At 40.4% G+C, this 14,063-nt stretch overlaps 1 protein-coding gene across 1 annotated transcript in view; it reads right to left on the reverse strand.

Moving 5' to 3' along the window:
• Nucleotides 1-12,545, reverse strand: part of LOC308070476 (uncharacterized protein) — a 44,884-nt gene extending 32,339 nt beyond the window's left edge. The window contains exon 1 of the mRNA XM_080404424.1: nt 12,305-12,545. Coding sequence (XP_080260550.1) covers nt 12,305-12,340 — 36 coding nt within the window. The 5' untranslated portion in view covers nt 12,341-12,545. The remainder of the gene's footprint in view (nt 1-12,304) is intronic.
• Between the last annotated feature and the right edge of the window lie 1,518 nt (nt 12,546-14,063).

Below are 14,063 nucleotides of genomic sequence, written 5' to 3' on the forward strand. Positions count from 1 at the left end.
GGAAGAAATCTTTTTTAGTTTGAAAATCTGGCAAGAAGTGAAAACATCAATTTTGCATGCTTGCCTGTGTCTTACCCTTAAAGTACTGCATACAGGCAACATGAAAGCAAAATCAAGGCCATTTGAAATTTTCAGGGCGGGGGGGGTGGGGGGCGGGCATGGGGGGGAATCGATGTTTGTACCAGCAGGTACAGCTGCCACATTAACTTATCTAAACACATTAAGAAGCCAGCATTACACTTCCCCTTTCTTTTGCCAAAAAAAGGAGGTTGCACTGACAATAAACTTGCACACAAATGTATGTTGCTCTTAAGTGAACCAGGTGGGGATTGCAATGCCAAACAGGAATCAAGCACACAAAAAAAGCCAGTGGAGCTACCAGGGCCCCAGAACTACAGCAGCTTACACTGTTGGCAAAGCTCTTTTGCAGACTGTGTAGAAAGAATAAACAATTCCCCTTTGAGACAGACCAAAGAGTTCCCTTGTGTGATATCCATTCCTCAACAGTAGCAGAGTTGGAAATTCGGAAGGAGTGTGTAGGTTTTATCACCAGAGCTCAGGAACTTGTGATTATTTTATCCAGTAGCTTAGCTACAATATTCAATTAGCTGCAATATACAGCGCTTCCTATCCCCCCGGAGAATGACTTCACTGCAAGGAGGTAAGTTACTACAGTAAAATCTTCCAAATCATCCTTTTCAAACTCTTTCACATGGACATCCAAGGTGAGGAGCCCACCCCAGGAGCACTGCCCAGCCTGCACAGGAGCAAGGGGAAGGGGCAGGAGAGCTGGCTGCGGGAATGGCAAGTCCCCCCCTGCCCCACATCCCTGTTGCTGGAGCTGCCGGGAAACCAGCATATTCAGAGCAAGGCAGCTCAAAGCATCTCTGACTTTGGCTACCCCAAGGACAAGGCACTGAGAGAACCTGGAGTGGGTTTTGCTGTTTCTGCCATAGGAAAAAGAAGGCAAAGAGCTATAGACAGGTATCCCTAGAGAGCCTGGTCCACCACTCGGGAGGGGGAGGCTGGGTGGAAGTCAGGGCTCCAGAGAGCTGCCAGTTTTGCCGCCTGTGACCTGTGATGGTTATATGCCCAGCAGTGGCCACTGCACTGCTTCCCAGCCCTCCAAGGCAGCCTCCCACCTGCTTTGCCACCCCCAGCACCTTCTGGTCCTGATCAATCCCTAATCCCTCTCTTTACCTACGCCTACAGCTCTCCACAGATACAGCAGCTTCTCTGCTGAACACCCCAGCAAGGCGCCTGAGAGAGATCCTCTCTGAGACCCTCTCTGAGACTGAGATCCTCCCTGAGACCCTCTCTGAGACTGAGATCCTCTCCACCCACCCAAGCACCACAGCCACCTGGCACACATCCAACGGGCAACATAAAAATCACCAGTCACACCGCAGAGGTCAGGGACCGCTAAATCCACAGGTTCTTTTTCCAAGCCACACTGCACCAAACACACTTTAGCTCACCAAATTTCTAACCTCTCAATCAGTTTCTGACCAACAGACATGTTGTATGTTTTTACAGCCTACAAACAAAACCGGGAAGAAAAGAAGAAATATTTTGGTTTTAAAGCCTTGGAATTTTCAATGCTAATATAAAAGTAACTTATGGCATAGCTCCCAGCTGCAAATAGTAATGTGAACAGTGAGGAAAGAGTGAAAGCAGTCTGATAATTCATTCACATTTGCTGAGGCACAGAAGGTTCCTACAATGACCTTCACATTCTGTATTTGAATTTTAAACGGCCATATATTTACACCACACATACATTGTATACAATTAGATCTTAACAAGATAATTCCCCACTGAACAGACTCTGCGTAAGCAAACAAGAATATGTATGTATCTGAATTGAAAAATATAGTTTCCTTAATACTAAGATCTCTCAGCTTTGAAGTGCAAGATTCTATTTATACAGGATAGCAATTCTTGATAGGAAGTTGGATAGTATGTTTGCAACTGGTAGGGCTTTTTGTATGAAAGGTTCAAAGATTTTGCAGCAGGATGACAATGATAACATAAAGATAACATTTTAGTCTTTTTTTCAAAGGCACAGTCTGATTAACATAAACAAGAAAACTATTTCCCTCGCTTCAGTACACAATTCGATGAACAAGTTCAGTTCTCATTTGAACCTCATGGTGTTGTCCAGCTACACAATACATCATACACAGCTGCAGGGATGCGTCCTAAGAGTGGCCAATAAAACAACAGTTTCAGCTTGAAAACTCTGAGGTTTTGAATTTTTTTTCTAGGATATAGGTGATTTGGGTCACCATCCCTGTTGTCATGCAAGCAGGCTCCATACTCTGCAGTGCCCCAAGCACTGGGTATTTTAAGGTCTGTCTTTTGGCCAAATAGTCGATCTAGGACCAAGAAACCCTGCCACAACACCTCTATCAAAACCAAGACATTTTCTTGTAATTCACTGTGTTTCTTTTTTGCATTACTGAAAATTTTCAAAAGTTGTTTGGGTTTGTTTTTTTTTAATTTTTACCAAAAAAAATACAGAAGGGAATACATTTTTGGCTCTACGAAGTATTCAACTCCTCATTCCACTTACCTTCACCAAAGTCTCCTGTAAACTAGAATGATATTCTGCCCAAGACATGAAAACAACAGGGATCATCTCTTAATTTGCTTAATAATGTATGCACAAAAATATTTGCAAAAGAGAAGCAAACCATTTTGTATATTGCAAATGCAGGAAGGGTAGTTAGTAAGTTAGGCTACTGACAGTTAATGCATTCCCCAGAGAGCACACAAAAGATAGTGCTTGGTACAGGTTATTTTTAACAGCACCCTGTTGTTTTAACGTCTCTGTTAACTCTCTTTCTCTCTGCACATCTGTAAGCAGGAGGGAAACATTTCAAAACATGAGAGGCAAAAAAGGCACTTTTCAGCTTATGAGAACTGTCAAAATTATTTGTCAGAAGTCTGTCTGGCTTGCTCAGGTTTTTGACAACCACACGTTAGCATGGTATTTTTACTTGCAAACAAGACTTGAGTAACAGATCCTGACCTTTATCATTTTGTATCTCTGGGGCTTTTCTCTCAGCACATCACCATGTTTTTAATGCTCATTCTTGTGTTTGTTTTGGTGGGGTTTTTTTCTTGAAAAGAAAACAATTTTTGTCTTATTATCCACTAAAATGCCATTAAGTCAGATTGTGTTATATTGCCTAATAGAATGTGAGTGGTGCAACCAAACAGAATGTTTTTATAAAAGTTTTGTTATCCAACCTTGATTTAAAAAAATTAAATGTTTCTATTATACAGCATGCACATTAAGGAAATACATGAGATTGCATTAATAATGCATTCATTTACCTGCCAGCTTAAAGAAGCTTGTTTAATACAAATTAAATCTTCACGACCCACCCAAGAGTCAGTATAGCCACGTAAGTGATTTGAAAGAAAAATCAGCGCTCACAATTGAAGGAAGAGCGTGGGGCTCCAGGCGTTCTCTGTATATCCATTACTCTGCAGGGCGAGGTATTTATATTTTTGGCATTGACATGGTATAAAATGTGCTTAGTGGCAAGATATGAGATTTCTGGCTTATTCTTGGGCAGCTGCCAACACAGTACTCTACATGACCCCTTCCAGGGCTTCCTGGCACTCTCCCTTTGCCCAGCAGTCTCACAAGAGGCCCTGAAAGGTACAGAAGGTCTTGCATGCAGTCTTCATACTGTGAAAATATTACTCTAATGACTCCAGAAATGTTCCCAGACCTTCTGAGCATCAACCAGAAAGAGGAGTTAAAGCCACATCATCTTCTACAGCTGATTGAGTGAAGCAGTGGAAGGCGTACTGAGCATGTTCAAGAATAAGACAGGCTAACAGCATCCTGTGCCTCCTCCTTCTGACACTCACCCTCTAACACGCACTAGTCCCCAATCCCGTGGTTTGCTGTCTCCTGTGCAGTCAGCAGAGATGCCTGGGCTTCTCTCGGTGGCAATTCACCGCATGTTAAGACCCATCTCATTATCTGACAACTCTTTCTCCCTATTACCTACAGAAGAATTTGAACTACGTGACTTTTGCTCAGCTTATTCTTATTCTGCAGACCATCCTACCTGGATCGTAATATGACAGCAATCTCACACAGAACTCCTGGAATGTGTGTACGTATACCCACAGAGATGTAAAGCAAGAAGTCTGGCTGCCAGTCAGCTATAGATATGATCTCAATTATTACAAATACTGGCACAATTCAGCAAGACATTATTTCCAGTTTACTTAGGTGAAGATCATAGCTAATATGCACTGAGCTCTATCATTTCCTGTGACAACAAAACCAAGTCATGCAGAAATCCTGCTCCCAGTACAAATGAGGGGAAATTTTTATTCAAGTCTAGTCAAGCCTTTCGCTGTTAAGCATTCCTTACACTTGTCCTTGTTAAACATTAACAGTGTTAAACATTCTCATTTGCTTGCTACAAGAAGCAAGAGACAAACCAGCTCCTGGCTGCCATGGGAGCCAGAAGGGAAGGCTGGACCGAGCAGGCTTCTTCCTCACCCTCCGCACACCACAGCAGCATTTCCCTTTTAGCACTGCTGGGAGCAATGCTCCACAGGACAAGAGAACTCAATCCAACAGGGAAGAGCCAAGTAGTGGCTACATATTGCTTTACAGAGATCTCACGAATTTCTGGACACAAAGCTGCCTGAATGCTATCCTTGTCCACACAAAAAGAAATATGCTGTTTTAACATACATGCCTGACTTTTTTTTTATCCAGCATAGGGTCATATTTTCATTCATTTTGGAGTGCTTTTTTTTTTTTTTTTTTTTTTTAAATACTGCTTTTAATAACAGAATATTTTGTTTTCTATCCAGAACAGCAGGATAAAGCAACTTCAAGGTAAAGCTTTCTGGGGATTTTTTGTTGACTCGGTGCATTCCAGCTAAGGTGCACAACACTTTCTGCAAAGCAAGTACAGTGTAGCAGCTTAAAAATAAGTGCCAAGATGTAATACGGTGATTGACCTGTAATGAAATTTCAAGTAGCAACTTCCTTTTCCAAGATGTGCTTTTAAAGAAAACTTTTTTTTTTTTTTTAAATCAAAGGCGCTGGGTTAGTTTACCATAGATATTTGTCTTCCTCAAAATAGTATGCTGAACTGCACTCTGCCTGAATGTTAAACATGTCATGTAAGCGATTTTAAAGACAGCAAACACAATCTGGGTTGCCTTAAAAGTTCTGGTCTGGTGTTATCAATTTTCATCCTCCAACACATTCGCTTTTACCAGGTTTGAACTTGGCCCAAAGTATACCGAGTGCTCCCATATATTTACAGGGGAGTGGCTGTCTTCTATGATTGGGGTATCTGAAAAGCCTTCACTTGTAATTTACATGAAATATCAATACGGATGACTGATGTGATATTTTTATGTGGCAATACCATCTTTTGTAGCCAGTCATAGAGATAGACTAATATTATTTGTCAAACAGAGCTGCTATTCATCAAATAAATTATCCATCTGTAATAATGTTTTTCATTATTTGTTCAGATCTATATCTGGCTGAATAATATCTGTCAACATTTATTCAAAGAAGAAGGTATTCATCAAACAGCAGCTTGATTTCCTTGAAAACACTGGAAATTCTACCACTTTCAGTAGGAGCTGGAGGAGCCCAAAGCTATGTTATTATAACTATATATATATACAAATATATAAAGGTATAGAGTGATTAAGTACAACAACAACAAAAATCTCAAAAAGCTAGTCTCAAAAATATTTAGGAATCTAAAATATAAACAGGTGCCTGCTGACACGTATATAATACAGCATACAACACAAACTAGTCTACCTACCTCCAGTTTTGAAAATATCACCATATTGAGGAATCTCAATGCCTAAACATTTCTTAAAGTTCCCTCTGAAAAAACGATCATTTATAGGTCTGATACGAAGCGGACGCTTTAGTTTCCCTTGGTCAGCACTTAACAGACCAGCCTGGACTCTCCTGCTCTAACAGCGCTTCGGTCTTGTCAGGAAACAACACTTAAAGTAATTACCAGAATTACACTGCGAAAACTCAAAGGATAAACTGAGTGCTGCTGCACAGGAGGCTGGCGTCACTTTACTATTCAATGCTTTCATTAACGATCTGATGATGTACTAGAGATTTTGTTTATTAAATTTGCAAACTTTGACACAAAGGGAAAAAACTGCAAGCGGGTCACAAGGGGGATTCAAATTCAAAACAAGCTTGTCAAATGAGAGAAGCAATAATATACAGTTCAACAAGTGTCGGGGGGGGGAGTGGAAGCTTGAAAAAGTTCAGCAGGAATTATCATCTTCACATCTTCGCAAGCAGTGGCTGAGGAACACACACTCTTCAGAAAAAGACCCAGAAGTTATAGCCATTTACAAACTAGCACAAGTTAACAACATCATGCTGTGGCAATAAAAGCAAATATCCCACTGGGAGGTCAGAGACAGCAGCACAGTTCGCAAAACATAATCTTTCCAGCACTCAGCACTGATAAAGGTTTCTGCTAGAATAGCGGGTGAAGTTTTCCATGACTCCAGAAAAAAGCTGGACATGCTGAAGGAGTCCAGATCAAGCCAATAAGAATAATCAGAGCTTTGGAGAAACACAGCTTACAAGGAAAGAGAGGAAGGACTGGGATTTCAGAGCCAAGAGAAGGCTGGGAGGTCACAGTCTTCAAGTGCATCAACAGCTGCTGCAAAAAGGAAAGGAGCAGGTTGCTCCCTGTGCGGGAGGATGAAAAGAAACACAATTTAAATTCCAACAAAAGATGTTTGGCTTAGATGTTCGGCAAACAGTAAGGATAACACTAGCCACAAAGCTGTCTAGGAAAGATTATGGAATCTCCCATTACTGAGCATCTTTAAGAAGAGTTAAATAAAACCTTTATGGACTCTGTGGGATACAAAAGCCTTGGATGGCACTTTGATAGATGCCTTACTAGGCTTTTCTCATACCTAACCTCCTTATTTAACCCCTATTTTGCACACTTGTTTTGCATTTTAATTAAGTCCAAGCCTGAGTGCAAAGAACAGATGGTTTTGCTGCTTTTCAAAGCACCACTTTCAGGGAAAGTGGCAGTCAGAGATTTAAAAGATTCTAGAAAACTTCATCCAGCCTATGAGAGTTTATCTGTAAGGCAAAGATGCTCCCTGAAAACCCCTTCTTTCAGGAGACCGTGTGCTGCTGGATTAGAACTGACGGTGCCTGGTTGGGTATTACGCTGCTAGGCATTACCATGGTGAAGAAGTACCAAAGAGCAAGACCTACAGAGAAACCTTTTGCAGCCAGCCTCACCTTATAAGAAACACAACAATGTTTTCCAAATCCTAACTTGCACATCCAAGGTACTGGTTCAGTCAGGCTCGTATTAAGAGCCTGGGCAAGCCAAGGCAGGGACAGAGATGCCCTCAGCTGTGCAGAACCAAGCCCATGGTGCTTCAGTTCTTCAATAATGATGGAGATTTAAAAAAGATAATTCTTATTTCCGACCCACACCCATTTAGTGCCAATTGTCTATGGAATTTATTTAGTACTGACAATTAAAGCTAAGGTGGATGTTTCCAAGGGGCAATCATGAAGTATAAAGACAGTTATACACACCTACATCTTCAAATAAAAATCCCAGCAGTCTTTAAACAGTATTTTTATAAGTTTTCCACTCACACTTCCTTTATATCTCAGTCCAGTTGCTTACAAATATAACTGAGAACTTTGGCTATCTAAAAGCATGATGTATTGCTAAAATTCATGGATTCTATGATTTTGCTGCTTCATGTACTTCATGTTAAGCAAGTGCAACATTAAGTAATTGAAGCATGCCATTTGAATTACCTGCTGGTGATTTTCTTCAAACACCTACCAAAATATCTTTGCAGGTAGTACTCAAAACAGAAATAAAGACTGCAGAATTTTTAGGTATGATAATAAGTCCTCCATACTTGAAAAGCGCACAACTGAAGTACTGGTGTGGCTACAGTCACGCATTGACACACCATGAGATTCCTGTATATATATGGATGTACAAAGACAAACCTCAGTGTACGCACCATATGATAAAACTTGTCCATGTGTCCTATAGATTGCAACGATTAAAATGTCAACTGTCCCATTCATGCTAGAAGTACACCTGATCAGAACGCTACAGTAAATGGGCAGTTAAAACATATATGGAAAGCTTTACATTACAATTAGTATTACAAAGACTGGAGGCAGGCACCTCAATAAAAATGCAGGAGTCCCCAGTGTGAACTGGTTTCCAGCTTGTACTAACGGTTTGTGCAATGTATGGCCAATATGCTCAGTTTTCATTTTTTTGTATCATGCCTAAGCCATTACAAAATCTCTTCCACCGTCACTTTGTTTTCCTCCAAATGTTGGCCTCCACAAAGCCAAATTACATTTAAAGATGTAAATAAAGGAGATCCTACTTTTTTAAAAATGTAAGATTTTTATGTGATAAGATACTGACTTTGCTGAATATTGCTGTCAGTTGAAATTAATTAAGTGAGTGCAATCTGAATTACCTAGAGGCAGTTCACCTTTGAAGTAGCAACTATGGAAAGATTTTCAAAAGCATTTGGGGATAGTTTTACGCTCGGAACATTCGGTATAAAACTCCCATTGATTTCAATGCCCTAACACCACAGAAACTTGCAATATGTGTCCTGAGTGTATCAAATGATACTTGATTTCAAAACAATACTTAAGTGTGAATTTGCTTAGTATTCTGTTGGGGTATTGAGGTATAATTTGAATGCTATACTACAAAATGGACTGAAATAGATTAAAGAAGGTGGCTCATATAGAAATATTTCTGTTTGTTAGTAAAATATTAATATTCTATGCTTTTAGTCACAGTAATAAGAGCACAGTGATAAGAACTATTGAGGATAATCATATTTGCTTATTAACATGATAGTCCAATTAATCTTGTGAAGAAACAAAGATTACCAGACTATTTAACAGTGACATCTAATTATTTTGGAGAAAAGCATGCATCTTTCTGTTCAAAGGCTTACAATCTAATTTTGTGCCCTAACATCTTGTAAAAGATAGATACATAATCAGGGAAGAATTGGGCTGCTAAAATTATTAAATGCTGAACAAGACTCATTTCATTATACTTGATGTTTATTAGATCGTATTAGTTAACACCTGCTAAGCAAAAAGTGCAATACAGAGAACGCAACACTCATTTCATGCACGTTTAACTGAGAATCCAGGGTCTCCATGAATTTTACATTAATTAGCTGGAACATTTAATGAACAAATTCTTCATTATGTTCTAATCAAAACACAGTCTGAGAGCTTAAGGAAAAACCCCAATGAGCATCCATCTGCTGATGTATCATTTCTAACCTAACATTTTTCCCCCCATAAATCATCCTAGGAAAATATTTAGTTAAAAGGAGGCTATTTCTCCTTACCACTCTCCTCTTAAACTCTGACGGATTTAGCAGAATATAATCCTTGAATCCTTGTCTGTGTAAATGTTTTTGCTATGTTCTTAATACTTAATACTACAAAAGCACACTACATTTTCCAAGCAAGGTTAACTTCCTCAGGATTGATTAGTTGCACATCTATTTATGCTGGGTCTTTAAGTCCTTTCTGAAACTCAGGAAATAATTTCCCCTCAAAAAGAGGCTTGGCAATATCTGTTGTACTTCCAGTTTCAGGAACTTGGACAATATTGAGAATGGAGCAAGACAGATGGGGCTCCAAACAGCTCGGTAGCAGGAAATTTAACTGAGGAATTCCACCTGTGTATGGGTGATGAGGAAGAGATACCTCAGCGTGTACTTCATCCTTGTTCCATAGGCATTTCTTACCCTCTTTGTTTCATGGGCTACTTCCTGCTGAGTAGCAAACATGAAAATTCAGTGCAGCTTCCCTGGGTCCTTCAATCTTGTCTTATAAAAGAAACACATTCCCAGACTTTGAGATGGGTTTAAGTGGATCAAGGAAAGGTGTTCTCTGATTCCCACACAGACTGTTTCCATATTGATGCTTTCATCTGCCTACGAGTGATTCTGGCTTTAAGTGCAGTCTCAAAGCAATATGCACTGATGCAGCATCTCTCATCCAGCAGTTCCACAGAATCCGCAGACACCCAGGGTCAAAACACCGGCAGGACCAAGGAAGCTGAACTGTCTCACAGGTCCTCTGCACGGGCTGACATTTGATGTTAAGTGCAGGGAGCAGACTGTTCTGAGCCCCATCTGTCCTGGACTGACCACACAATACGTATAGTCAAGTCATTAGAAGCCCCAGCAGATGAGCAGAACATCAGATTTCTGACTTGTAGTCTAACAACAATTGCCCATCTCAGAGGCTACAGAGCTGCTGCTGAGGCTGGGTACATGTTCATGAATACACATATAAGAATATATGGCATCATTTGGCCTTATTTAAATGGAGTTGATCCCTTGCTAAACACACAGTGAAAATCTGCTTTAAGCTACCTTGGAAAAGACCAGGGAGGGGAGGAAGGAAAAAAATGAAATAAAAAAATCAATCGCCTAAGAGAGCTGGCCTTTAAAAAAAAGCCTAACAAAAATTGTATGGGAAAGCCACGGGGATAAAGTACTTTAAAGTCGTTGATTAAAGTAAAGCAGAGTGGAAAAGCAAAAGGTCTGACAAGCATTCCACCTTGCACCGTGATCTTATCAGCTGTCAAAAGACTTAGATGAAAAGCCTCATGAAGACATATCGCCAAGTTTTAAAAGGAGTTCACAAAACTTTAAAACACACATTTTTCTCACATGCAGTTTAGCTTTGCAAATATTTTGCTGATGGTACAACCTGAGCTTTGTGCATATGCTTTATTGCAGGCCTTGGGGAGTGAAAGAAAGGGAAAAGTGGCACCACCTGGTTATGGTTTCCTGTTTCTCATACATGTAAGCCCTTTCTGGTAGCAAATATTTGGTTATTTCCACATCTGTGTTGCCCCTGACCTCCCCAGCAGTACCTGAAGTAAGAAATAACAGCAATGATTCATAAGCTGCAACTCAGGCTCGTGCGTCAGTGCCAAGCAATAAACACCGTAGGCAGCAGAGAAAGGGAAAACACTTTCAGACTGGTTTTGGACCTTTTCAACACCCCTGTCATCCACAGCTTTTCCAAATAGATCCCAGCACCTCAGCATGTCATTATACTGACTAGTGCCAGGGACTTGCAATTTTATGACATTTCAGGTGCTGTTACTTCAGGTGAAGCAATAAACATCTGTGTAGCTAAATGACTCTGTCTTTGGATCACCTGTTAGACTGCCCACCGCAGAAAATCTTCAAAGGCCAAGGAGGCTGATGTTGTATGGAGGTAACCAAAGGCAGCAATTTGTCGTGTGCCCTTTTTCCTCTTTGACAAACCAAGGAGCAATAAAATGGTTTCACCCTGGTTTATGCAATTGCTCTGGGTCTGTCTAGAGCCTCACAGAGCAAATCTTTTCAATGAACATCTCATACTTCTCAGAGAAAAGGGGGAATGATGCAGACAGGGCTGGATTCTCCCCAGCTCTTGTGCTTTGCTAGCCAAGCCACCCTCCGTAGCTGCTCAGAACTCACTCAGAACCACTCCATCACACCTCCTCAGCCTACACATAACACATTCATTCTTTCCTCTAATTGCTCCTTACTCCAGATCACACACCAGAGAACCTCCACCAATACATGCAGTCAGCTAGCCTAGTCAGAGAGGAGTTTTCCACCGCCTAAGTCTCCAGATAACAGGCTTGCAAACATGCAAGTATTGAAACAAGCAGAGTGCTGCAACAACTATATATCTGGCAGACACTCAGACAAATTCAATAGTGCTGCAACCTGATGTATATTCAATTCTGGCATATCAATCACTTTAAATTCCAGTATGATTATCAAAAGACTGCATTTGCCTATAATATAAACCACTTTTTTTCCCCTCCAATTACCTTATGGAAATTTTTAGCACAGATAATATATAGTATTAATAAATCCTCCCTAGCATGGCAATAGAAAGAGTGATTTTTCTCTCTTCGTCCTTTTCTTTGTATCTGGAAAACCTCACACCTTTCAACTTTCTTAAGAATACAGCACAGAAAAATATTGTTTCATACACATCTGCAAACACTTTCTGATATATTAGACCAGTCCCAGCTCATATCACATAATAATCAATTACATTAAGTAATCTACTGCAAATTCCTTGCCAATAAAATATAAAGTCATTTTCAGTTGCTGATATGCCATCTCTTCAGTTATGTACAACAAATAGCACTTTCACACAAGCCATAACAGTTTCTGCCTTTACCTGTGAAAAAGTGTCTTGTGTTCTTGTATTATCCATGTCTGTGAAAATTCTATTTGTTTCATCAGTATCCCATAGGGTAGCAAACTATAGTTTATTCATTCACACCTGCTTTTCCACGGCACGGTTCTCGTTCTTTCTCTCTGCTTCTCTCTCTCTTATGAAATCTTGCAGCCAATGGCTTTTATTAAGTGTTACTTCCTTTTACGCTGAGAACTGAAAGAAACAATAATGATGCTTTAGTTCCTTATGGCAGCTCTGTGAAAATACAAGAAACTTAGTTGTATGTTTGCTTTTCCTGAACTGATATTTATGTTCTAGTTACTTCCTGAAATCACCGAACCATGAATGCTAAAATTATGATTTATTACTCTACATTGGATCTATCTGAACACCCAGCATGTTAGTTACCAAAACAAACTTCATACTAAATGTAACAAAGTTTGCCCAAGGAATTACAAATCTGATGGTCAATTTTCACAGCAGCATTTTTACACACAGCAGCAATCTTTAACAGGTCCTCAAACTCCAGCATGGATATGTGCGTATTGGGTGAAACCACAAAGGCACCTGCAGGTTAACGTACAAGATTCCTGTAAAAATAAACAGTATTTTAAACTTTGCCTTTGCTATCTGTGTCAGAGAGGAGAGTCTAGTGATTAGAAGAGGGAATTAACAGTAAGGTATCCCTGAAACCTGACTACAACTCTGACAAAAATTGTTCAGCAGCTACAGAGAAAATCCACCTCAGTTTCCTCACCTATATGTGGTGACTTCTATTATGACACAAAAATGTGTTAAAATTAATTCTGAGATTAAAAGTTCTCCATAGATATGGCTTGAAGTTGGACTCTTCATATTTTGTAAATTCTTCTTGGCCAAATAGAGGCAAAAGGGAAAATCAAAACCCATTACGCATCTCCTGCAAAGCATTTTTTTTTTTTAAGTGACAGGCATTGAAACTTTTTGTTTTGCTGACAGGTCTCCCTCCTCTACCAGCCCAGAGGCAATTTTTTAACAGAAGCAATGCAGGGAGAGGATGCTGAGAAGTCCAGCACAGCAGAGGTGCCAATGGACCCCCCTGGGTGCAAGGGCAGGGCTCCCCTGTGTACAAAGCCTACCCGCTCTTTCTGGCATTGCTATGGCCCTTTGGCCGAGAAGCTCAGCTGATTGATCTGCCAGAGCTCAGCCAAAAGACAGCACTGCAAAAGGCAAGCGCAAGCAGCCCGGATTCAGGCTGGAGGCCAGCGACCAGCGGTGGAGAGCGACATGGCGCAGAGCCGGCCCACCCATCCGCCTTGCAGGCCGCGCACCAGGAACAGGGCGGAACTCATGCCTAGGAGCGGGCCCTGCCGCCAGCTCACCAGCTTCATAAGCAAGAGCCTTCAAACTCACACTTGCTCAACGTTGTAGATGGACCCCAGAGAGGCTAGAACAGCAACTGTGTGGGAGGGAAAGGATTAGGAATGAATTCTCCCAAGATTACTTAAAGGATTACAAATGAAAAGGAAGGTCAATATATGCTAATATAAACAGGTTTTAATAATTTGAACTGATTAAAAGTAAGTCCTATTCTTCGAAAGAATGTTAGCTTAACAAAGGCCAACAACATCTCATGGCTTAAGTCCAAATCTTCTAAATAAATATTTAATAAAAGACTGGGGTTTTTTACAATGCTCTCAATTCTGACTATTCTATGTCCAGCACGACAGGATGGAAATTTTTACTAAACTGAAAAAAAGAAATCACAGGAAACATGTTT

The sequence above is a fragment of the Falco punctatus genome, assembly GCF_963210335.1.
Source record: "Falco punctatus genome assembly, chromosome: 10".
Lineage (NCBI taxonomy): Eukaryota > Metazoa > Chordata > Aves > Falconiformes > Falconidae > Falco > Falco punctatus.